This window comes from Vombatus ursinus, unplaced genomic scaffold (genome assembly GCF_900497805.2).
Source record: "Vombatus ursinus unplaced genomic scaffold, bare-nosed wombat genome assembly UNPS02015398.1, whole genome shotgun sequence".
NCBI lineage: Eukaryota > Metazoa > Chordata > Mammalia > Diprotodontia > Vombatidae > Vombatus > Vombatus ursinus.
The window spans coordinates 4,709,506-4,733,307 of NW_020955176.1; the positions used below are offsets into that span (position 1 = coordinate 4,709,506).

General features: G+C 41.3%; 1 protein-coding gene across 2 annotated transcripts in view; it reads left to right on the top strand.

Annotated features, from left to right (window-relative positions):
• Positions 1–23,091, top strand: part of ARHGAP20 (Rho GTPase activating protein 20) — a 169,925-nt gene extending 146,834 nt beyond the window's left edge. For both annotated transcript variants that reach the window (XM_027847329.1, XM_027847330.1), the window contains 5 exons: positions 2,845–3,006; positions 14,587–14,696; positions 17,046–17,235; positions 18,476–18,587; positions 19,632–23,091. In XM_027847329.1, coding sequence (XP_027703130.1) covers positions 2,845–3,006; positions 14,587–14,696; positions 17,046–17,235; positions 18,476–18,587; positions 19,632–21,496 — 2,439 coding nt within the window. In that variant the 3' untranslated portion in view covers positions 21,497–23,091. The remainder of the gene's footprint in view (positions 1–2,844; positions 3,007–14,586; positions 14,697–17,045; positions 17,236–18,475; positions 18,588–19,631) is intronic.
• Positions 23,092–23,802: the final 711 nt, after the last annotated feature.

Here is a 23,802-nt window from a genome sequence, read left to right on the forward strand (position 1 = left end):
ATAAATGGCATATACATATGTGTGTGTGTGTGTGTGTGTATTTATGTAAATAGTGGGGTATGATCTACTAGTACCAAAGAAATTTTTCAAGATCACATTTTATGGATCACTCTATTCACATTGCCCAGGAAGGACAGCAATGCAAGTGCCATAATCCCTTTTACTCCAGAAGCTTCTGACTACATACCAGCGCCCTGGCTGTAACATCTGCTTCCCTGCTATAATTCCTGCCTTGAGCACAAAGTTGGATTCGATGACCTTTAAGGAACCTTCTATGATTCTAAATTATCTCTCTAGCTTAGAGTCTCTTGGAACACTGTAGGTCTCTCCTCTGTATTTACTGTCCTATAACTTGTATTATTCTAGATGAATTTGCCACGGAAGGGCATGGGATTCTATTGTGAAGGTCTTTGAGGGACAGGAACTGTCTTCTAAATGAGTCTTAGAAAATTTGTGTGTGTGTTTGAGTTTCTATACAGATGTGTCTTAGACCTGCTCGTCTACCCTGGAGCTAACTTCCTGTTCGATACTTTGTTCACAAAGCTACTTGAACTAGAATATCCGCTGTGTATCTCATTGCCCATGCCCCAGACATTGATCCTACCCTTTTATGGTGATAGAGAAGGTGGGGCAACAACCTTGCCCTTGGCCCTCCAAGCCAACTTGGTCAGCCTTTGAAGTTGGTGGTGGTAGTGGTAGTTGTCATTGTTGTCATCATCTTTGTCATTCACAGTGGATCTTGGGAAGCCTTCTCTTTTCCAAATTCTTTCCAATGACTTTGTCTGATCATTGCCCTGAGTAGCCTGTTGTCATTCTGATCCCCTTTATTTAAAGGCCAGGGGTTCTAAAGCAGAACAAGTCAGAGATCTTCAAATTCAATTACTAAGCCCTGGGGATAGAAAGACAAAAATCTTAGGTTCGATTCCTCTTTCAGGCTCAAATTGTCTGAGTGACTCTGAACAAATTACCAGATCTCTCAGTATTCTCAGCATCTTTTTTTAAGACTATTAGTTGAATCTTTTTTTTTTTTCTTTGAGTTTTGTTGCACAAAATTACTAATATGGAAATGTTTTCCATGATTGCACACATATAACCTATTTCAGAATGTCTACCATCTTGAGGAGGGAGGGAGGGAGGGAGGAATAGAATTTGGAACTCAAAACTTAAAAAAAATTAAATTATTTTTACCTGTAATTGGGGGAAAATAAAATATTATTTTAAAAAAGACTGTAAGTTTCAGAGAAGGTGCTCTCCTACCTTAGTTGAGTGTCCTCACCAGGGAATTCCCTATATCAATGAAATCACAGGTTCAGGTCTTATCTCTGTCACCTCAGAAGGTGGGGGGGCCCCCACCTGAATAGTGGTACTAGAACATCAATGTTAAGTAGTATTAGACAACATTTCCCAAGCCACCACTTATGTCCTCAACACTATACTAGACACTATAAAAAGACAGAAAGGAATAGCACATACATACATGAAACAAATTGAAGATTCTTTACAAAGCAATATGCAGTTAGTGCCAATTAATACACTGGTGATGCTGAGAATGTAATTAAATTAGGTTTCCTACTGGAGGGTGATATTTGAGCCTGTTTTTCAAGGTAAGGCAAGTTGATAAGCATTTATTAAGTGCTTACTATGTGCCTAGGCACTTTGCCGAGCGCTAAGGATACTAGTACAAGCACAGACAGACTCTGCCCTCAAGGAGTTTACATTCTCATGAGGGAAGACAATACATAGAAAGGGAGCTGAAAAGCAGGAGGGGTGGGAACGTATCTACTTGGGGGGGGTGTATGGAGGGAAGGGCTTTCTGGCAGAGAGGATAGAAAGAATGAAACATTTGAGAAACAGAGATGTAAAGATAAGCCAGTTTTAGAATCAGGACCCTCAAGTTAGAGGGGACCTCAGGGATTGCCTCTTTCAACCTCTGCATGAGTATGAAGTTGCTCAGGAAAGCCTGGAGCCATGCCATAGAGTAATGAGGAATGAGAGGAGTCAGTCAATGGGACCATAGACTATCTGCAGGACTGCAGATTGAGAGCTGGGAGGGATCTTAGGACCATCTAGTCCAGCCCCTTCACACTTAACTGTTGCTCAGTCGTTTAGTCGTGTCTGACTGTTCATGACCCCAGGATCACAGCATGCCTTTCTATCCTCCACTGTCTCTCAAAGTCTAAGTTCATGTTCTCATCCTCTGCTGTCCCCTTCTCCTTTTGCCTTCAGTCTTTCCCAGCATCAAAGTCTTTTCCAATGACTCCTGTCTTCTCATTATGTGGCTAGAGTATTTAAGCTTCAGTCTTTGACCTTCCAGTGAATAGCTTGAATTAATTTCTGTTGAGTATTGACTGATTTTGATCTCTGTGCCGTCCAAGGGACTCTCAAAAGGCTTCTCCAGCACTAGGATCCCGCAGGGTGTAACCAGTTTGAGGCGATGTTCAAAGAAGGGCTTTCCTTCTAGAAGTTGGGTTCTTGACACAGCATCATTGCAGCCTCTTGGTCTTTAAAGGCCTGGCAGAGGAATATGGATGAGCTACCATAAGCATCCAGGAGAACTGTAGGTTCATGAGCAGAGCTGTGATAGGAGAGGCACTGATGGCATATTGCTTTAATAACTGTGTAATAGAAAGTCAGGGAAGGGAGGCAGCGGAGAGAACTATAGAATATCCAGAAGAATTGATCCATGATATCATGTCATACATCAGTGATACTTTTTCCTGAGCCTCAGCTTCCCGGGGATGTCAGCAGGCAGGGCCCGGTCTTTGACTGCCAGAAAGTGCAGAACATACTCACTTGCCAGTGTGTGTGAAAGACTGTCTTGTTTTCTTTTTTCCCTCCCAACAGGACATGCTTTCCTTCCTAAATAAAAAAGGGCCTCTCACGAAAGGCATTTTCAGGCTTTCTGCAAATATCAAATCCTGCAGAGAGCTGAAGGAGAAACTTAACTCAGGAGCTGAAGTGGATTTAGATGGTGAATCCATTTTTGTGACAGCATGCGTCTTAAAGGTAGGAAAAGGCTTCTAGCCTGCTCCAGGGCTTCCACTAGGCGTAGGCGTGGGCATGGTGTAGTTGGTTTCCTTCATTTGCAGGAAACGTTATTAGATTCATATTCTCTGGGAAAATAAATAAAAGCTTCTTCCAAATAGAATTGAAGTTGGCACCCACAGACTTTCAAAGCCTCCACCTCGAGGTGACATGAGCCACTGCAGGCAGCTTCCCTCACATACTATAACACCTCTCTCCACACCACCTACTCTTCCATGGGCCTCCCCTCTCCCCTATCCCCACAGCATCCCCAGGCAGCTAAAATAAATTTTTAAACAAATTAAAAATGTGTTCACCAAACAAAGCCTTCCCAATAAAGGCAAAATACAAAATTCCAAACTTTTTGTAGTTCTTTGAAATTAAAAAAAAATTCAACTAATTCTGAAATAATAAAACTGCTCGGAGACAGCATGCTAACGCTACCATAGTCACTTTTATACTTCTTCCTCTCATTTTTTTCTTCACGTTTAAAAAATGTGAAGATAAGATGGGCATTACTTGAGCCACAAGGAGGGCCTCTTCCTTTTCCTATCCTAATTACTGACCCATATAACAGAACAGGAAGAGACCTTTGTTTTGACCTAGTCCAGCCCTCACCCTTTACAGATAAAGAAATCAAGACCCAGAGAAGGCTTCTTTGCTCAAGGTTATTAATCGTTGAGATTCTCTTCCTTTCTTTTTCATCCCAATCCCACTTACTAAGGTCTTCCACAAGGTCACATGATGATTCCTGGTAAAATTAATTGGTCTATTTTTCTAAAATGTCTTCCTTCAGAAATTCTGCACAATCTTAGAATGCAGTGGCCAGAGTCAGTAGCTGCTTTACCTAGGGTTTTGAGGGAAAGAAGGCTCAGGCAGACATTGCACCTCCAATCATGGTTTGCTTTTCACAGCACTAGAGATGGCCTGGAATGGCAGCAGCTTGTCATTCTTATTCCAGCAAATACAAATGAAAAGCAGAAATGAAGAAAGAATGGAATTATACACAGTTAGGTAATTAGTCAGTCAATAAGCATATAATAGCACCTACTCTGTACTAAGCACTATGCTAGGTAATGGAAATATATAAAAATGCACAATGTGGTTCCTGTTCTCAAGAAGCTTCCAGTCTAATGGGAGTAGATGGCATGCAAACAACTGTGTGCAAACAAGATATATACAATATAACTGGAGGCGATCAACAAAAGGGGAAGGCATTAGCTTTTAGAGGGGCATCAGGCAAGGTTTTGGGGAACCCTGACTAGTTCTCTTCTCATAAGTTTGCAGCTGCACCTTTAGTTTAGTCTTATTAAGTGAGTTTATGTGGAGGTCATCATTTATTAACAAATATACATGTTTTATCTGTTCCCTATGAAATTGTTGTGGATGATGCAAAAAAAAAAATGCAATGTTAAGTCCTGTTCTATATCTGCTTTTTCTTCCTTGTCTTTAGTAACTAATATGTGAGCTTCCCAGTATTCCCTACACATTACAATATACCCACACACATAATTCATGGCATCTTGCCAGTGTTTTGGAGTTTATTTAATCAGTTATGAGGTTCTGTATAGAGCTATCTCACCTAAAATTTTTCATTATTTCCACAAAAATGAGGAAGTAGTGTTGCAAGAAGGCAGTTACATTCATTTCAGCAGCATTAGAAAGAGGGTGATTAGTCCCTGATCAGCCAAAATTTGAACTAAAAAGCTTAAAATCAGGCTTTATCAAGAACTGAGACTATAATAGGGCTGGGCCAGGATGCTCAGAAAGCCCCCTAAAGCTTGCTTTTCAAACCAGCCAACTGAGGAAGATGAAGTAGACGCAGCAGACTGGGGAGACAAAAAGCTAAAATTTCAGCAATTTTCTGGTCTAATGCTTTCCTTTCCTTGAATCCTCTCTCCCTTTTTTGGAGATAGAATTAGAAATGATCACTGTCGGGATGATTAATCTCCCCAGAGGAGAAGAGCCAAGGCAAAGTACTGAGATATGGTGGTGGTAGTGGTGATAGTAGTGGTGGTGCTGCTGCTGCTGCTGCTGCTGATAACCATAGCTAACATTTCCATAGCTCTTTAAGGTTTGCAAAATGCATTACAAATATTCTCTCATTTAAATCTCACAACTACCCTGAGAAGTAGGTGTTTTTGATCCTTGTTTTGATAGGCTAATTTTTCAGTATTGGTATGATCAGCCATAGCCAGACAAAAACTCTCCATTGACCTCAATATCGTAATGTCATTTTGGTCTTATTTGAGCATGGAGGACAAACAATTTGAACGTGATGGTAATTTAATAGAGCTGGAGTCTGGGGACTCATTAGCAAGTCATGATCCTCTTCAAAATCTGAAGGACAACAAATGGAACCGTAAACCTATAGATTTTATTTTAAAGATCTTAAGTTTTGTTTTTGTTTTTTTCTTTTTCCCTGTTTGTTCTTTTTTTACACCCCAGAATTATCAAAGTAGATTAATTTATTTAATGCCTCATAATTCTAAATAAGGCTACCACTGTTGATCAGAGTGCATGTCTTAGGAGTAAACTATTTGTATAATAAAGTGTTTAATAAAGAGTGAAATTAGAGTTGGGCACACTAGAGCTGAATTTGAGCAGGTTGATCTTTGGGAATAACGAGGATAGCAGGAAACTGACATCAAAGCAGGACTAATGGATAATATATATTTTAATATGCTACATTATTAGCATTATATATTATATTAACATTCTGTATAATATAACATATTAGTATTATATATTATTAATATTATATTATAAATGGATGATAATATAAAATGATGTAGACCATTTAAACTTTGTATAAGGTATTTCTGTCTCCCCAGTATGGTTTGAGAGTTCAACCTATAATCGTTTATAGAGTAACAAACAACAGTATTATAAGAACTCACAGAATTGCTCTTTAAAAATCATTGGATAACCCTGGGCAAGTCACTTAACCCCATCGCCTAGCAAAAAATAAAATAAAATAAAAACCATTGGAGAGTGCATAGGGCCTCCTTGCATTCTTCTAGTAAAGCATGTCTGCATCCAGCCAATGAAAGTCAAGAAAGGTCAAAGCGTATATAAGAGTTTTGGGTCTCATAGAAAAAAAGAAAATAGATTTTGGTCATTGAAAAAAAATAAAGCCTTACACACACACACACACACACACACACACACACACACACACACACATATGCATAATCCACTTCCTTCCTCCCAGGGTTATGAGGATCTGAGGAGAAAATGTATCTAGAAAACTCTTTGTAACCATAAAATGCTTATAAGCATTAGCTCTTACCATTTCTATAAAGCATGGTAACTCTCAGGTCTGTTGGGTAGTACTTTAGGGCAGCTAGGTGGTGAATTGGATAGAGTGCTGGGCCTTGTGTCAGAAAGATTGAACTTCCTGAGTTCAAATCTAGCCTCAGACATTTATTAGCTGTGTGACCCTGGGCAAGTCACTTAACCCTGTTTGCCTCAGTTTCCTCATCTGTAAAAATAATCTAGAGAAAGAAATGGCAAACCACTCCAATATCTTTTCCAAGAAAACCCCAAATGGGGTCACAGAGAGTCAGACACAACTGAAACTCCTCAATAAGAACTTAAGGCACCTCCTAAAACATCAAGGACAAAAGGAGATAAGTCTCAGTTCAGGCTGTGGAATGTGTTTGCTCGATGGCATTTCAGTTAGTGAGGACTTACTTTATAGGTTGTTACAGCCCTGGGGAAACAATTGAGCCGTAAGAATGCCTGTTCCAGGTTGCTCCAGGCCTCTTCTCTGTTTTTCCTTAGCATTCCTTAATGCGGCCCCGTTGGCCCCTTGCCACACCTCTGTCCCTGGAATATACTTTAATGTATCAGCAGTGAGGAGAACACTTCATGCCACTGAAGTGAGAGAGGCTTGTTAATACATCAACTTGAGTCTTCTATGCTATAGGAAAATCAGAGTTAAGTGCTGCATAAATAAGGAGCCCGGAGTGTATGGATCAGTACATTGGGTAAAAGACAAAAGCTGTCCTTTTGATTCTGAGCAGTATCCTATTTGGGAGTTTCACATAGGTTATCAGAGGCAGCTCATTCTTAGGCATCACTACCACAGGAAGAAAAAAATGGGGTTTCTCAAGCTGAACCTCCCTATTATCTTTTCTCACTTGCTGTGGAAGACATAGGATAGGAGCGGTGCTTTGTTTCGGGCTCACCACTCCCGCAGCACATCAAGGGAATTGCCTAATGGGTGAAGGCAAGGGCCGGACAAACTCAGGGAATGTTCTTACTGGGGAAAACCAGGAATGCAAATGAAGTCAATTGATTGGCATGGCTTCTTTGAGCTTGGTGCAGTGTCACCATATTTCACAAAACAAAAAAATCAACAGATTTGCTAGGCTAGACAACAGGAAAACAAACACTGGTAGGATGATAAATAATCTGGGAAAGACCCACAATGGATTTTTGTTCCGGTTGTAGCAAAGGCCAATAACCATGTTCCCCCACTCCCACACCTAATCAACTAATTAAATGCGTGATTAAAATGCCTAGGCCAGTAGCTTAGAAAAATCATTTTGTGTTCACTCTGTGTGGGGCCTAATTCTTCTAAACTGCCAGCAGATACTGCAGCAGAACATGGTTATAGGTGGATCAAGTGGTGTTTGATTAGTTTTCAGAAATATGGCCTTTATTGTGCTACATCAGTCAACCAACCAAGCACCTACTATGTGCCAAGGCACTATACTACGTGCTGAAGGTGTAAATACAAAAGTAAAACAATCCTTACAATGAACTTATGTACTGTTGGAGGAGGCAATAAGTTCATATAAAAATAGATATAGCATAAATATCAAGTTCATAGATACAAATATGTATATAGGTGTATGAGGCAGCTAGGTGGCCCAGTGGATAGAGTGCTGGGCCTGGAGTCAGGAAGACTCATCTTCCTGAGTTCAAATCTGGCCTCAGACACTTATTAGCTGTGTGACCCTGGCTAAGTCACTTAACCTTGTTTGCCTGAGTTCTTCATCTGTAAAATGAGCTAGAGAAGGAAATGAAAGATACTGTAGTATTTTTGCCAAGAAAACCCAAAGTGTCAGACGTGACTGAAATGACTGAACAACAACATCAACAACGTTCTATGCAAGGTAGTTAGGAATGGATGGCATTAGCAGCTGGGGTAGGGAATTAGCAAAGACTTCATGCAGAAGTTGGTGTCTGAGCTGCATCTTAAAGGAAGACCTAAGGACAGGGTTCATTCCAGGCTTGGGGAATGGCCAATGCAAAGGCATGGAGATGAAAGTTGGAAAGTAGTGACTGGGGAGTAAAAAGGCCAGTTTGGCTGGCTGTCTAGCACCAAGATTCCCTTAGGCTCTGAAGGATCCTAATTTACTTGGAGGAGTGTATGGGGTGGGTTGGTCTGGAGGCCCATGATTTTTCTGGTGTGAAGAACTCCTGGTGGGGAAACTCCCTTTCCAGTGCTGACTGGCATGTGCTCTGTAATTTATGAACTTAGACAATTCTCTAACCAGTCAACAGTTGGGCAACGTACATTTATTAAGTGCTTATTCTATGTGCAAACACTATGCTAAGCACTGTGGTTAGAAAGAAAGGCCAGAAAAGAAAAGTCTGGGCTCTCAAAGAGTTCACAGTCTAATGAAGGAGACAACATGCAAAGAACTATGTACAAACAAAACATATAAGGGGTAAATTGGAGAAAATCTCAGAGGGAAGGCGCTAGCTCCAAGGGGGGACTGGGAAAAGCTTCTTGCAGAAGGTGGAATTTTTGCAGAGATTTGAAAGAAACCAGGAAAGCCAAGAAGTAGAGATGAGGAGAGAGAGAGAGAGCTTTGCAAGGATGGGGGACAGTCATTGAAAATGAACAAATTTGGAGATAAGAGGTGTGCTGTGTAAAGAACAGCAAGGAAATTTGTGTCCCTGGATCACAGAGTACATGTAAGAGTGAAAGGGCAGGAAGGGGCCAGGTTAAGAAAGACTTTGAAGGGCAGAAGATTTTATATTTGGTCCTAGAAATTATAGCAATCCAAAGAAGTGTATTGAGGGAGGAGGGGAGGTCTGTGTGACATACCCAGACCCATACTTTAGGCATATCCCTTGGGTAGTTTGTGGGAAGCCTGGAGTAGGAAGACACTTGAATCAGGGAGATGAACCAGAAGGCTATTTTAATAGGCCAGATGTAAAGTGATGAGGGCCTGAGCTAGGATGCTGGCATGGTCAGAGGTGTAGAGGAAAGAGGTTATGAAAATAACTGGACTAGGCATCAGGCTGGATAGTAATGGGGTAAAGATGAGAGCAGAGAGTTAAGGATAACACCTGGGTTACAAGCCTAGGTGACTGGAAAGAATAATGGGGTCTGCCTCAGTAAAAGGAAAACTAGGAAGAAGGGAAGGTTACGGGGCTGGGCTATGAGTTCAATTTTGGACATGTTGAGTTAAATTCTGGTGCAGGCTTGTGATTTCATTTGTATTGGGAACTTCCCTGTGAGGAAATTTTCTCCATTGATGCAGACAAAGACAGTGACGGAATTAGCAAGCCCGAGATAGGGAACCCAAATCCAGCTCTGCCAAGCTCTCTACTCCGCACTGCCTCTCCTCATCTTGCAGATGTAAAACTGGGGCTCAAAGAGGGTTAAGTGACCCCAGTCCTGACTCCAACCTTGGTCCTATAATTATTACCACCTATCCTGAAATCAGTCCAGCTGATGGCGAATTTGTAATAGTTGGACTGGAGTTGGGTTCAAATCCTGGCTCTTTTACTTGCTACTTGGGCAAGTCCCTTAACCCTCACTATGCCTCAGTTTTCTCATCCATAAAATGAGGTGGTTGGTTAGATCGGGTCTAAAGTCCCTTCCCATCCTAAAAGTACATGTAGTGATCACAAAATATACCCTAGACTTACAATTCTAAGAAATGAGGAAATTGGCTGTTAAAAGAGGAAAATAAAAACTTTGCATTTAGAATCAGAAAGCTTACATTTGAATCCTGGCTGTGTCATGTAGTAGTTTTTTGACCTTGGAAAAGTCATGTAAGGTTTTTGAGCCTCAGTTTCCTCATCTGTAAAATGTGGGTAATAACATTTGAACTCTTTCTCATTTGAACTCATTGGAGTTATTACGCATGCATTAGCGCTCAACCATTTAAAGCAACAAAGCACCATGCAGAGAAGTGGCATCCACTGACAAAATATAAGCTCCTTGAAGGCAGGAACTATTCATATTCTGTCTTTGTAGTCCTCAGTGCCCAGCACAGTGCCAACATAAAGTAGGCATTAAATAAATGCTTCTGGATTATGTCGTATTACTGTTATAATTGCTACCACTATTATTTTGAGCAGCATGACAATAGCTAGAGAGCCAACTTCAAAGTCAGGAAGCCCTGGGTTCTGGTCCCATCTATGACATATATTGGCTGTATGACCCTGGGAAAGTCACTTAAACTCAAACTGGCCCAAATAATTAACTCAGGTGATGAGTTGCAGGAATAGTAGCTAATGTGCTTTATTAGAGGAAGTTTGTGCATTGTGAGAGTTCCCTATATCAGTGAAATCATGGTTGTGGTATTTTTAAAAAGCCGACTATTGTGAAACCAAGCAGACATCTTCCATTTACATGTCCCTTCTCCCACCTGCCTCCCCTTAAATAAAAAATGAAAAACTATCCTGAAGTGGTCCTTAAGTATTCCCATCAGATATCAGTTGCACTGCCTTTAGTTAAAAAGAAGCTTAAGGCATCAAACTGTTTTTGGAAGAGAGTTGTCTGAGACCCCATGGCTTTGATTCACTAAACCTTTTAGCCAAAGTTCACATCCACCACCCTCCTCCCTCCCACCATGGGCTCTCATGTGAACTTGAAAGTTTTTCTGGTGACCTGGGCTTTGCTTTGGGAGAGGAGGAAGCTGGGTCCTGTGGCTCAGGGATTTTAATTCAGGACCTGCCCGCTAGGAAAGCCTGGCTCTGATTTCAGGTCCTCTTCTCAGCTGTGATGGCAGCTGAATTTCATAACTTGTTATTCCAGCTGTGGCAGAGTTCATTGAGATGTTACAAGTCATTATCTTTCAAGTCTGAGTTTTAGGTTTAATGGTGCTTTTTTCAAGAAAGATTATAGTATGTTTTCCACTATAACTGAAATGGGGAGTCATTCCCTTTCTTCAGAGTAAAAGTTGTTTGCGGGTTTGTGGTTTTTTTTTTTTGTTTTGTTTTGTTTTTTGCATCTTTTCTAAAGCTGACTTAAAATACCTAATGCTTCAAGTGTTCCTGAAAATCTGGTAGATTTAAGAGAGGAAGGGTGCTACTTCTACAATGATAGAACCAGTCTTGGGTTCTTCCAAAGGTGGAATACAGCGAAAGAAATTATAACTTCCTGTTGCCCATGAATAGCTCTCATCAAAGATTAGGTGGGACATGGGGTGAAATTAAAGGTTTTGTAGGGAGTTTTGTGTTTTTGTTTTTGTTTTTTTTCACCCATACATCTAATGGTTTGGATTCACCATTGCCTTCCTAGGTCCCTGTTTCCAAAAATAATCACCTTGTTAGACTACAAACCAGTCTGTTACTGTTGTGGGTTCATGCCATCATTTATACCCTCTCCCTGCTTCCACCAATGAGTCTGATTTGCTTACACTCCTCCTAACTATAGGTCTGACCGTAATGTAACTAGTAGAAGTGCTGCCTTATTCTTGTCACTACAGTACCTAACAGTGGATTGACTTATGCAAGATAAAATGCTCATACATTTAGAGCTGGGAGAAACTTTAGAGGTTATCTGGTCTTGCCTCCTCATTTTATAGCTGAGGATGCTGAGGCCCAGAGAGATTTTGACCTGCCCAAAGTCATAGTTAGGAAGTAGCACGGGCAGATTTGAACCCAGATTCTCAAACTCCAAGTACATTCTACTATTCCATGCTTCCTCCACTCCTTAAAGCATGTGAGACTCACAGTAAGACATGTGTTTCAGGTTGCCATTTCCTTATGGTTGACTTACTTGCAGTGCATTAATCCTTACTCACCTATCCACAGATCAACTCTTCTTGCCTTAGACCCACCCTGTAATCAGGAGCACACATTTTCTGGGTGGTTAACCATCCTTGGGTATGATTTTGGCCATGGAATACAGATTGTCAATTCAGTCCTTCTGAACAAATATTTGTTTAGTGTCTACTGCATGCAAGGCCCAATGCTAGACCCTGAATCTATAAGGTCAAAAGTTTCTCAAGGAACATAGGGTCTGCTTAAGGGGTGGGGTGGGGAGAGAAATGACACTCACACAGAGAAGTAAATAAAAACTACATGCAAAATAAATTCAAAGTAACTTTAGAGAGGTAGGCAGAACACAGATACTCCATGGCCAGTATGGATCTGTGTAGGTCTCTGGCTGCCAGGTTCATCAAGACTATATAAGAAAAATAGCTGTCATATATAGAGTATTTGAAGGCTGACAAAGCACTTTACACGTAATATCTTCTTTGATCCATGACCTAACCATCTGAGCTCATTGACCACAACTCAGGAAACAGTAGGTTGGTAAGGAAGAGGAAAAAAACCAGCCTAAAAACAAATGTTTGATGATGGGGTCATTCCTGGAGACCCTAATGAGAGGCCCCTTTGGGAATCGTAGTGTCATATTCCTATGCTCCAAACCACTATCACATTTCCCAAGGGCCTTCTAATGTCTCAGCATCCATGTGGACATATAGACCAAGAAATCAGCAAGCCAATTTTATGAATGGTGAATAAGCCAATTAGCACATATGGGACACTGAGAGCAATCTGCATGATGGGAGGGAAAGAAGAACCCTGGAGAAAAGAGGTCCAAATTCTAATCAGAAAGAGTGAGTGAGTCACTGCTATATCCAGCCAGATTTCACTACAGAATAAAATCCAAACAAACATTCACGGGCTGATATTTACAGAAGTGATTTCAACACCAAGGAGTAAAAGCACTACAAAAGAAAAGAATAGATGTTGTGGACAGATGATGACCATTTCTACACTCAGGTCTCATGGCTTCCCTCCTCTCTTAGGGTGCTGGGGAACTTGGACACGAAGTCCTTTCTGGGGGCCAGACAGAGGTTGGAGGGAATACCAAGAAGACCTCTTGGGTACTGTAAACTAGTGGCATCCAACTCAAATTGAAACGAAGTCCACTAAACCATACATAAGGATCCCTGCAGGCTGCATACCGATTTAGAAAACTACATATTCACAATATCTATATTTTATTGTCATTTAATTTATTTTGTTAATATTTCTCAATTACATTTTAATAGGATTTGGGCTGCACTTGGGAGTGTTGTGGGCAGCTTTGCAAGCTGTGTGTTTGACACCTCTGCTGTAAACCTGTTCATTTGTTCTCCTACTAGGGCATGGATGCAGTAAAGCCCCAGAGATCTTTCTTGAGATCAGCGTTACTAGGAAAAAGTATCAGGCTCCTTAATCACCCTCAGATGGAAGCAAAGGATTCTGGGCCTAGTATTCTGTGACACCCTTGACAGTGGTAGTCTGGTTTATAGACTAACAAAGCAATGCCACACCTACTCCTCAGGCTAGCACTGGAGAGTCTAAGTGTCATAAATTAATAGGTCTGAGTTACGTGTTTTTTCTCACCACCTTTACTTTATGAAGTGTTGTAAATTGTCCAGGCCACCCCTTAGTAAGCCAGCATTTCCATTGGCCTTGTTTGTGCCCAAGTGCCCTACATTTAGGTCTAGTCATGGATCTATCCAACTATAAGCATGTAAATTTCCCTCCATTTTCTCTGATTTTGACAGATGTGTCTATTCAGGCTCCAGAATTTGTGAGGGACAACATTGTAGCAATCTAGAGGACACACAGTAGGAAATTTGTGGCAACGCATGGGTGTGTGTGTTTGTGTGTTTTCACGTGTGCACATGTATGTGTGTGTTTAATACTTCCCCCGTTCGAGCCAATCTTCTGTGCTTTTTTTTTTTTTAAGAGAATAGAGCTAATTCTGTAAGCTGTTCACTCTAGAGAGGAGCTCATTCAAATCCAGGAGCAGGCTTCTTATTATGCCTTTATTTAGCACCTTTCTCTCCAGTACTTGTCCCAAGTATTGTGCCTTGTAGTACTCACAGCACCCCAGCAAGGGAGCAAAAATTGAAGTGGTTCAATCTCTAATGATTAGTAATGAAAGGATGGATGTGTGGGGGCAGAGAGAGATGGAATATGTATAATGTGTATATCTCTTCTGTTGGGAAAAATAAGGCAGTAGTATAAATAAGTAGGCTTACAACCAGACAGTCCTGATAGATAAGTCTTAATCAGTTGATTTTTAGTAGGATTTCCTACAAGACTCTGGTCATTCCTCTCCTTCAGATGATAACTGAAACAATAATGCATCTTCTTATTTGCTCACATTAGTCATGGCAAAGACCCAAAATTCAAATGCCTCCTCTTGAGTTTGAGTGACTGAGGGAGAGAGGGAAACAGGAGAAGTATGTGTACTGAACTCTCTGCAAAGTACTTTCTCTAAAAATTTTATTATATTTATGTACTCTCATAAACATGATGCCTGAAAATATTTTTGTTTTCGCCTTTTCTCTTATAAAGGATTTTCTTCGAAACATTCCAGGAAGTATTTTTTCATGTGATCTCTTTGATGAGTGGGTCTGCATCATGGATCAGGGGAATGATGAAGAGAAGATAAACAGAGTTCAGAGGTACTTGTGTCGCTCCTCAAAAAAGCACAAAGATAAAGGAGACTGTGAGAATGGGAGAGGATTGCAGGGAAAGGCTTGTCTGCTAAAAAGAGAGTAGACTTCACTTCTTCAAACCCTTGAGAAGCCATTTAAAAAATAGATTGAGAGAGGCTACTGTCATTGTTGTTGATTCAGTAAGCCTCTGGCTGTTTAAGTCTGCACTAGACATAATATGTGACCAAAATCCATAAGGCTATCAATAATGTAGAAGTCTCATCTTACTGGCTTTCTGATATCAATAAAGTCCACACCTAAACAATCCAATGGAACTGACCTCATCAGCTGACAAGCTTTGTCTTTGCTGACTCCAGAAAACTAGAAAATTATGAGTTTTAGGATCATTAACCACCAAAAATTCTCCATCCAGGGGAAAAATTCTGGCAAGACTGGCTCACTCATGTCAGCCACTGTGTTGGTGTGCAGAAAGAGGTCTTCCTGAAGGCACATTTTCCAAAGAATGCTTTTCAGTGGTGTGTAACATCTACAAGGGTCGCTAGTGTGCCTGCATTATGTTTTGTGCTGTTTAGATACGTCTGCTCAGTATAATTTTTTTCTCAGGCATTTTGAAAATTTGAGTATTTGATCACTTACCCACTATCATTTGTAGAAACTCCCTGCTTTAGATCTGAAGCCAATGTCAGGAAAGGGGAAAGACAAAGAATTGGGGGGGAGGGTGGGCTGAAAGTGGGGGTCACTGAATATCACTGAAAACTATGGCCACAAGACAGAAAGTTGGAGGGTGTCCCTGAATCATACAGATCTTTAGAGATCAGCATCCATAGGTTTGTTGTCAGTCAGTTAGTTACCTTTTATTAAGCACCTACTGTGTTCTAGGCAGGGCATGTAGGTGGTGCAGTGGATAGAGTGCCAGACCTGGAGTCAGGAAGACTCACCTTCCTGAGTTCAAATCTGTCCTCAGACTCTTACTAGCAGCTGTGTGACCTTGAGCAAATCACTTAACCCTGTTAACCTCAGTTCCTCATTTGTAAAATGAGCTGGAGAAGGAAATGGCAAACCACTCCAGTATATTCACCAAGAAAACCCCAAATGGGGTCACAAAGAGTCAGACAAAACAGAACAACAACAATGTGCCAGGCACTGTGCTAAATGCTGGGAATATGAAGAAAGGCTCTCAAGGATCTCACAATCTAATGAGGAGGTTGGCCTGTGAAAATATTTGGTATTGGATATGTAACCTAGATCAGATTGCTTACCGTCTCAGGAAGAGGAGAAAGGAGGGAGGGAGGGAGGGAGAAGTAGAATTTGGAACTCAAAAAAAATTTTTTTAAATGTTTAAAATTGTTTTACCATCTAATTGGGGAAAAAATAAAAATATCATTTCAATAAAAGAAAAAGACAATACTTGGAGTTGAGAAGTAGGAGAAACAGTAAGGAAGCCAATGTCGCTGGGAGGTGTCAGAAGACTGAAAACAGAGACCAGGGTGGACTGCAGAGCAGGTAGTACATTAGGGGACCAGTGCCTCCACAATCCAGGCATATAAAAGCATTTAACCCCACTGATCAAGTTTGGTCCCAAAGGTGTCAACATTCCTTTAGCAGTGAACACATGTCATCAAGGACTTCTGCACTCCCCCTCTGGCCCTAATGACGGTTACCAGTTAGGAAGGCTGGTCCAAATAAACAGATTGATCATGCTCCAGTCCCATTTACAAGTTACACGTTAATATGGGTTCAGAATTCTCCCTAGGAAGCTGGATCACATTTTCCTACCTGGGATGTGAAGGCTTAATGAAAGGCCCAGAGTGACAGCAGAGGAACAGGCTCGCATGGGAAAGTGGAGCAAGAAAGGGAAGTAACTTTTGCCCAGGCAGATTATAGGAGTTGGAGGAACTAAAGAATGAATTCTTTGGATAGTCCTAGAAATATTAACTGGCAAAGGCTGGCTCTCACTCATAGATGGCATTCCAATGTTGCTCCCTTGGAAATGAAGTAACACATTAAATTTAATTGCTGTTGAGTTTCATCACTAAGCTTTTGTGAATTTTTTGCCTCACCATACTTTGGAATGTTACAGGGCTATTGTTGTTGGGGTGTGTGTGTGTGTGTGTGTGTAAAAATTCAGTTGTGAATAAATGTTACCTAAGTTAAACCACATTATACTGGTTTCAGAAAAATATTCCAGGCAGCGTAATTTTACAACACTGACATTTCTGCATTCTTTCACACTTTCATTGTGTTGTGAACATAGCATATGAAAAATGCACTGTTCTCTTTTCTTCTTTAAAAAAAAAGTTCATAAACCAAATGATTTGCTTTAAGAACACCTTTTTTTCCTCCTCCACTTTTTAGGCTAATGGAGCAGCTTCCTAGAGCCAATGTCGTTCTCCTGCGGTATCTATTTGGAATGTTGCATAGCATTGAACAGCAATCTGTATCCAATCAAATGACAGCTTTTAATCTGGCAGTGTGCATTGCTCCCAGCATTCTTTGGCCACCATCTACTGCTAGTCCTGAGCTGGAGAATGAATTCACTAAAAAGGTACCTTGAATTTAATCCTTCCCTAAGCATCCAAGGACATTCCCAGTGTTTTAAATCTGAGCACCAATTTTTTTTTTAAACATTTAGGATATACACATGTATCATCACTTAAAAGTTGTAATTTATCCAGATAGAATTTAATCTGGAGTTTTTTTCATCCCAGCTTTCAACAGAAAGGTTGTTAAGAAGGTCCAATAGTAATAGCAATGGGTCATTTCTCCCTTTCGAGCTCAGGGCTGTAGAATAGCACCTGAACTGTGGAGAGAAGACACTCCTATGTCGTCTTTCAACATTCATCACTGTGCTTGGTGCTGCAGATGCCAGGCTAAAAACAAAACAGTTCTTGCCCTCAAGGAACTTACGTTCTGTAAGGGAAGACATGTATACGTGAGTGTATGCAAAATATAGATGTGTAGTCATTTGTAGGAGGGGGCAGAGCAACCAGCAGCTGGGGAATCAGGAAAGGACCCAGGTAGGATGTGGCCCTTGAGCTGAGCATTCAAATGATATTGCTAACAAACTCAATTGCCATTTCTAGATGTTCTCCTAGCTATGTGTGAGCTGAGACATAGTCCAAGGGCATAGTAAGGAAGCATCATACATACATACAGTCCACAATGGGGGCCAGAGATAGACAGATAGATATACATACATACATACGTACATACATACAGAGCCCATAATGAGAGCCAAAGCCAGATATAAACAGATAGATAGATAGATAGATAGATAGATAGATAGATAGATGGACAGACACACATCTACACACACACACACTCCCTCTGTGGCCAGGCGGGTAAGAAAGATTGCTTTCTCCACCCCCTTCAGCCAAACTACAGACATTATTCCTTCCCAGGTTTGTGATAATCCATTCTCCATGATACTAAGGTGAATTAAAATGATTTTTATCTGCTCAGTATTTTATAAACTAATAGGAAATGAATTCATTCCTATCCTTCTAAAAGTACATTAATGTCATTTTAATTTTATAGGTGTAGACACTAAAGCATCAAGATTAGATCTTACAGAAAGTCTATAATTTCATAGTTTCGAGTCTAAGGATTAAAAATAAAAAGTAGTCTTGAATCCTCTTGTCTCTACTCCATACTCAAACTACCGCTGAGAAACTTGTGAATTTTATCTGTCCGCTTGTATTTTTATGAGATTGGGAAGGCTTATGTCAAACAAGGTGCACAGACTATGAAAAATGCCATCTCCTTTTTGTTTTTTTCTTTCACAGGTCTCTCTACTTGTACAATTTCTAATTGAAAATTGCTGCAGGATATTTGGAGAAGAAATCGCTTCCCTATTGAGAGATATTTCAATCAGCTGTGACAGAGACAATGCCTCAGGTATCATGAATAACTGGATTGTTTTGTTTTTTTTTTCCCTAAAAATGTACCTTCTATCAGCCAGCTGCTCTACCATCAAGGGGGCCTGCAAGCTGCTGAAAGCATAGTGGCTCTGAGACTTTCAAAGGGCCAAACACTAGACTGAAAGGGCAGGGGTAGGATGGGATTGACGGAAGCCCAGACTACCAACATTTTCACAAAACCTTTAATTCATTCACCAGTTATGTGCCTACTGAGGTGCTGTTCAGGAGTATACAAGAGAAGTATAAGACATAGCCCTCCCCCAAAACAGTTATTAATGCAGGGCCTGTTTATCTTTTCTTTTGGCAAGAGAGAAGTAGGTAGGCAGCATGATATGTCAGGAAAAGCACTGAATTTTGAGTCTATAGACCTAGCTTCTCATTAATCTTGGATATGACATTCATTTGTTCTGTAACGTTAGATGATTCATTCATTCTCTCTGCATCTTAGTTTCATCTGTAAAATGAAATGTCTTAACGAGATTCTCTGCAAGGTCCTTCTTGAGCTAATAAAACTACAGAATAGTTTTCCCTACACCCCCCAGTTACCATCTCCCCATAAAGCTTGTCTGGCCATACTTACCTGTTAACATCTCCTTCAAAAGGCTGAGATGACATAGGCAGTGCCTGGGCCCTTCTGGCATGAGCTACCTTATGCTTTTTATTTTTTCTTTGCTTCATGACTCATCTTTATTATACTGAGAAAATCTTGTTAAAGGGAAACCCATTTAATCAAGAACTCAGAGATGAGGCAGAGGACTAGGAGAAGTGTGTCTGCCAAAATAACGCCAAAATGTCCTAGTTCTTCAACTAAAATGCAAAAGATTGTAAGTTACTCCTTCTGGGGAAAAGTCTGGAAAAGTGCTTCAGGAAACAAAATTCAAATAAAAAGATATATTTTTGGTTATTTTTTTTCCAAAATTCGTAAAAGGAAAGCAGTATTATCGGTATGATTTTGTGATGGGCACTTATTAAGCACTTCCTATGTGAGCTTTAAGTTAACCCAGTTTTAATTCTTTGGCAGGTATATCTGGCTTCCAAATGAATGACTCTTCCTATGACAGCTTAGAAAATGAGCTGAATGATGATGTAGATGCTCCTTGCAGTGACCTGGTAAAGAAGCTGGGTCAGGACAGCCGTAGCATGGACTCTGTCTTAACGCTGAGTGACTGTGATTTGGACCAACCTGAATCAGAAGGCATTTTAACTCTGAGTGATTTTGACTTGGACCAGCCTAAAAATGAAGAAATTCAAATGAAGCACCGTTCTAAATCCAAGCCATTGAGCATTCCGGTGGCATCCTGCAGTAAGGTTTCAGCACAAGACTGCTCCAAGAACGTGCCAGTTGGCACGAACACATTTGGTTACTTATCCACAGCTGCAGTAGATGCTCTGAAAAACTGGAGGAGACACAGGCGCTGTTCTGAGCCCAGCATAGACTATCTGGATTCCAAGCTCACCTATCTCAGGGAGTTCTATCAGAAGAAGCTCCGCAAGTCCAGCTGTGATGCTATTCTCTCCCACCGAGATGAAGACAGTCACAAACAGCTCCAGCCCTCACAAGGAGGGCTTAGTTTAGTCACTCACACTGCAGTGGAGAAGAAAAATACCACAAACCAAAACGTGAAGAAAAAAGCCTTTTTTAGTCATGAAGGTACTCCAGTGAGACTTCCCTTCAAATCCAAACCTGTGACCATTTCTGTGGCATCCTACAGTAATATTTCATTGCAGGATCATTCTAAAAGCCAGACCCTTGGCCCTGATCACTCTGGATACTCCCCATCAAACACAACCCTTGGACTCAGAAGTTTGCAAAGGCACAGGCGCTGCTCAGAGCCAAACATAGACTACCTAGACTGCAAGCTCACCTATCCCAGGGGGGTTTCTCCAAAGAACATACACAAGACAAGCTGTGATGTTGGCCTCTCTCTTGGAGATGAGGATTATCTCAAGCGCCACCAGTCCTTGCAAGTAGAAGGTCAAAAACTGATTAATCAGAGTTTGATTATGGGGATTGAGGTGGGTAAGAGTAATGCCTCAAACCAAAATGTAGAAAAGGTGTTGCCAGTTACTCCACCACGGTTAACTGCTTGCTCAAGAACTAGCTATTCTAGTTTGTCATCACCAGGCACGTCGCCTTCGGGTTCTTCGGTGAGCTCTCAAGATAGTGCTTTTTCCCAGATTTCTGAACACTCGGTCTTTATTCCCACAGAAACCTCTTCACCAGTTGATTTCACTTTTTCAACCCTAAGGAAACAGGGAGAACTCTCTCCTGACTTCTGCAGCCCTTTTTCTGGGATATTCAAACCTTCCCCAGAATCAGCCAGCAGCCACCCACATTGTGTTAAAAAAGGCAGTGTAGAGTGGTCTTCTCAAATGCAGTCCTTAACTCTTCAGCCTAGCACATGGTTAAGGAATGGAGTGGCCACTCTGAAAAACTGGTCCCTCAAAAAGAAGACAAAGCCCCCTAGACAAGAGAGAAAGAAAGCAAATTCTATAAAAGGAGCTTTGGAGCAGCCGACTTGTTCTGAAGTCTCAGAAGCCAGTCTGCTCCAAAAGAGACAGGTGGCTGCACCCCTGAGAACCTCCAACCTAGTCAGTTCTGTAGAAACAGATGACCTTTGTAATCCCTATGACTGCCAGAATTCTGAGGACCATGGTAGCTCACTTATCAGTTCAGTGGATGAAAGACTTAAACTCCATATGAAGCCAACCAAGGAAGTGGAGAATGATAGCCAGTGTTTGCCTGGTGCTCAACCCCCAGAGAATCCCCCACTCAGCTACTCTTTGACAGTAGGGAGCGTACTGAACCCAGCCCCCAATGCTGGGTGTCCAGAGACTTCAGTGGCTTGTAGTGATGGGCTGGGACATAGAACCAAAGACATTTAACCAAAGTAGACTGTGACACCCACTGGAATGGCTGGTTCAGATTCCTTAATCAGATGCATGGTGTAGGCTGCCTAAGGACAACCACAGTTTACTTTTAGCATAATAAAAGAATTTTTTTGAGAGGCATTAAAGTCCTTTGTGGAGGAGGGAGAGGGAATGTGTTTTTCCTCTGTATTCTAAAACTGGGTCACTGGGGTGTTTGGGTAGTTTTTCTCTTTTATAATCAGTAGTGAGATGAGTCCCTATTTATGTACATTCTGAGATATTTATGTCATCCTGAAGAAAAAGGCACACTGTTGAGGAAAGTCTTACGTCAACATCTTGTGACCAGTAGCCTAAGACTAAGATCATGGAGCAGCGAATTAAGCTAGGTGGGAACTAGGCAGGAGCCATTCATTATTCCATAAGGTGTTTGGATTGAGGGTGCAGGAATATCTGGAACTGAAGAAAATCCAGGGGAGCAGTGGCCATCCAGGCACTATGAGGACAGTAACAGCTAAGGTCTCTAGTCATCTTTGACTATGGGGTCACAGTATCTTAAGCTAGAAGGAATTCTGCATCTAGTCCAATCTTCTCTTTTTATAGATGAGTCAGAGACCCAGAGAGGTTAAGTGAGACTTAGCCATGTCACACAGTTAATAAATAGCAGAGCCAGGTTTTGAACCCTCACCCTCCCATTGAAAGGGGAAAAAAATATGTATATAAACAACCCCTCCAAGTACACAAAAGTTCGATGTAAAGATACTTAACTGTGAAAGTACTTTTTTAAAAAAAATTACTTTCCATTTGAGTAAGATGTTTTACTTATTTTGATAACTGCTGCTCTCATACTCTTGGTCACTTTCATTGTTCTCTTACTGAAAGCAAGGTTCCAGGCTGCACTCAGGTTTTGTGCAAGTTAGATTAGGAAGAAGAGAGTATTTTGATAATTCACAAAGACCCCAAAAGCCAGAGCTGTGAGGAGAAAGACAGCAATTCCAATAGGTTCTTCATAGGCCAGGGTATCAAGGAGAGGAATTCCTGTCTTCCATGGCCTTGTGGACATCTTCTTCCCAGCAGAGCACTTTGTTTAACTCTCTCCTGGCATTTATCCCATCCTACTTTGTACTGGTGGGTTTTTATGTTCTTGTCTTCTTCCTGTGCCTGAACTGTGGGTTTCTCAAGGACAGGGGTGGGGTCTTCACTGTAGCCCTCCCAGGGCTCCCAGCAAGGTTAGTGCCTTGTACCATAATGGGTGCCCAATCAACATTTGTTTCATCAAATGGGTATCTTATCCTTTGTAACTCACATGTGCAACCACTCATGGCATCTGGTTGAACCAGTACCTAAAGCTGATGTATGGCTTTGGTCCTGCTCACCTTGCACTCATGGTCTTAATCATTTGTTCAGAATCCTGAAGACATTGTTCCTTGTGCCTCTGGCTTATCTCTTCCCAGGCTCTCCAAAACCTTTACCCAAAAAGAGCTGTTCCGTCCCAATTCCTGCTTCTAGGGGTGTATGGGGTCTCTGAAAGCAAAGATGAGAGGGTTGGAGGGAATAGAACAAACACCTACAAAAGTGGTGGGAAGGAAGGCACGCCCTACTTTTCTTTTTTCTTAAAGCTTTTTTTTTTTTTTAGGCAATTGGGGTTAAGTGACTTGCCCAGGGTCACACAGGTAGTAAGTGTCAAGTGTTTGGACTGAGGCCGGATTTGAACTCAGGTCCTCCTGACTTCAGGGCCGGTGCTCTATCCATTGCACCACCTAGCTGCTCCCCACACCCTACTTTTCTGACAGTAATTGTGCCTCTGCCTTTATGATTCCCACAAATTTTTCTGCATCCTGACCACCTCAAATTTATGGAAAAGGAAAGTTTTGGTCTTCATTATTTTTAACCTGGCTCACTACTGCATCTTTGGGCACTTGGCTTCCCCTAGAATATCCACTCATCATTGTCCTCAGCTGGCAGCCCCATTATCTAGTTTTGCCATCCAACGTGAACATTTACTCACAGAAAGATTCCCCACCCCCCCTTGAAACTAACAGACTCAAAAATAGAACTGCCTCCATAGTTTTCCACAGGGTTCAACCCTTCAGCCTTATGATGCGCCCTTCCCATTGACAGGCTCTCTGGTCAGACACATCTCAATACCTACCCATGGAAAATTGCACTGAACTTATTTTGTCACTTTGTTCTACCACCACATGAACTGTTTGCCCAGGAACTAGCCATTTCCCATGATCTTTCTCCATCCAGTTAAGGGGAAACTTCTCAAGGCAAGCACCTCTTCCTTTGGTATTTACTATCAGACATATTTTCTTACCAGA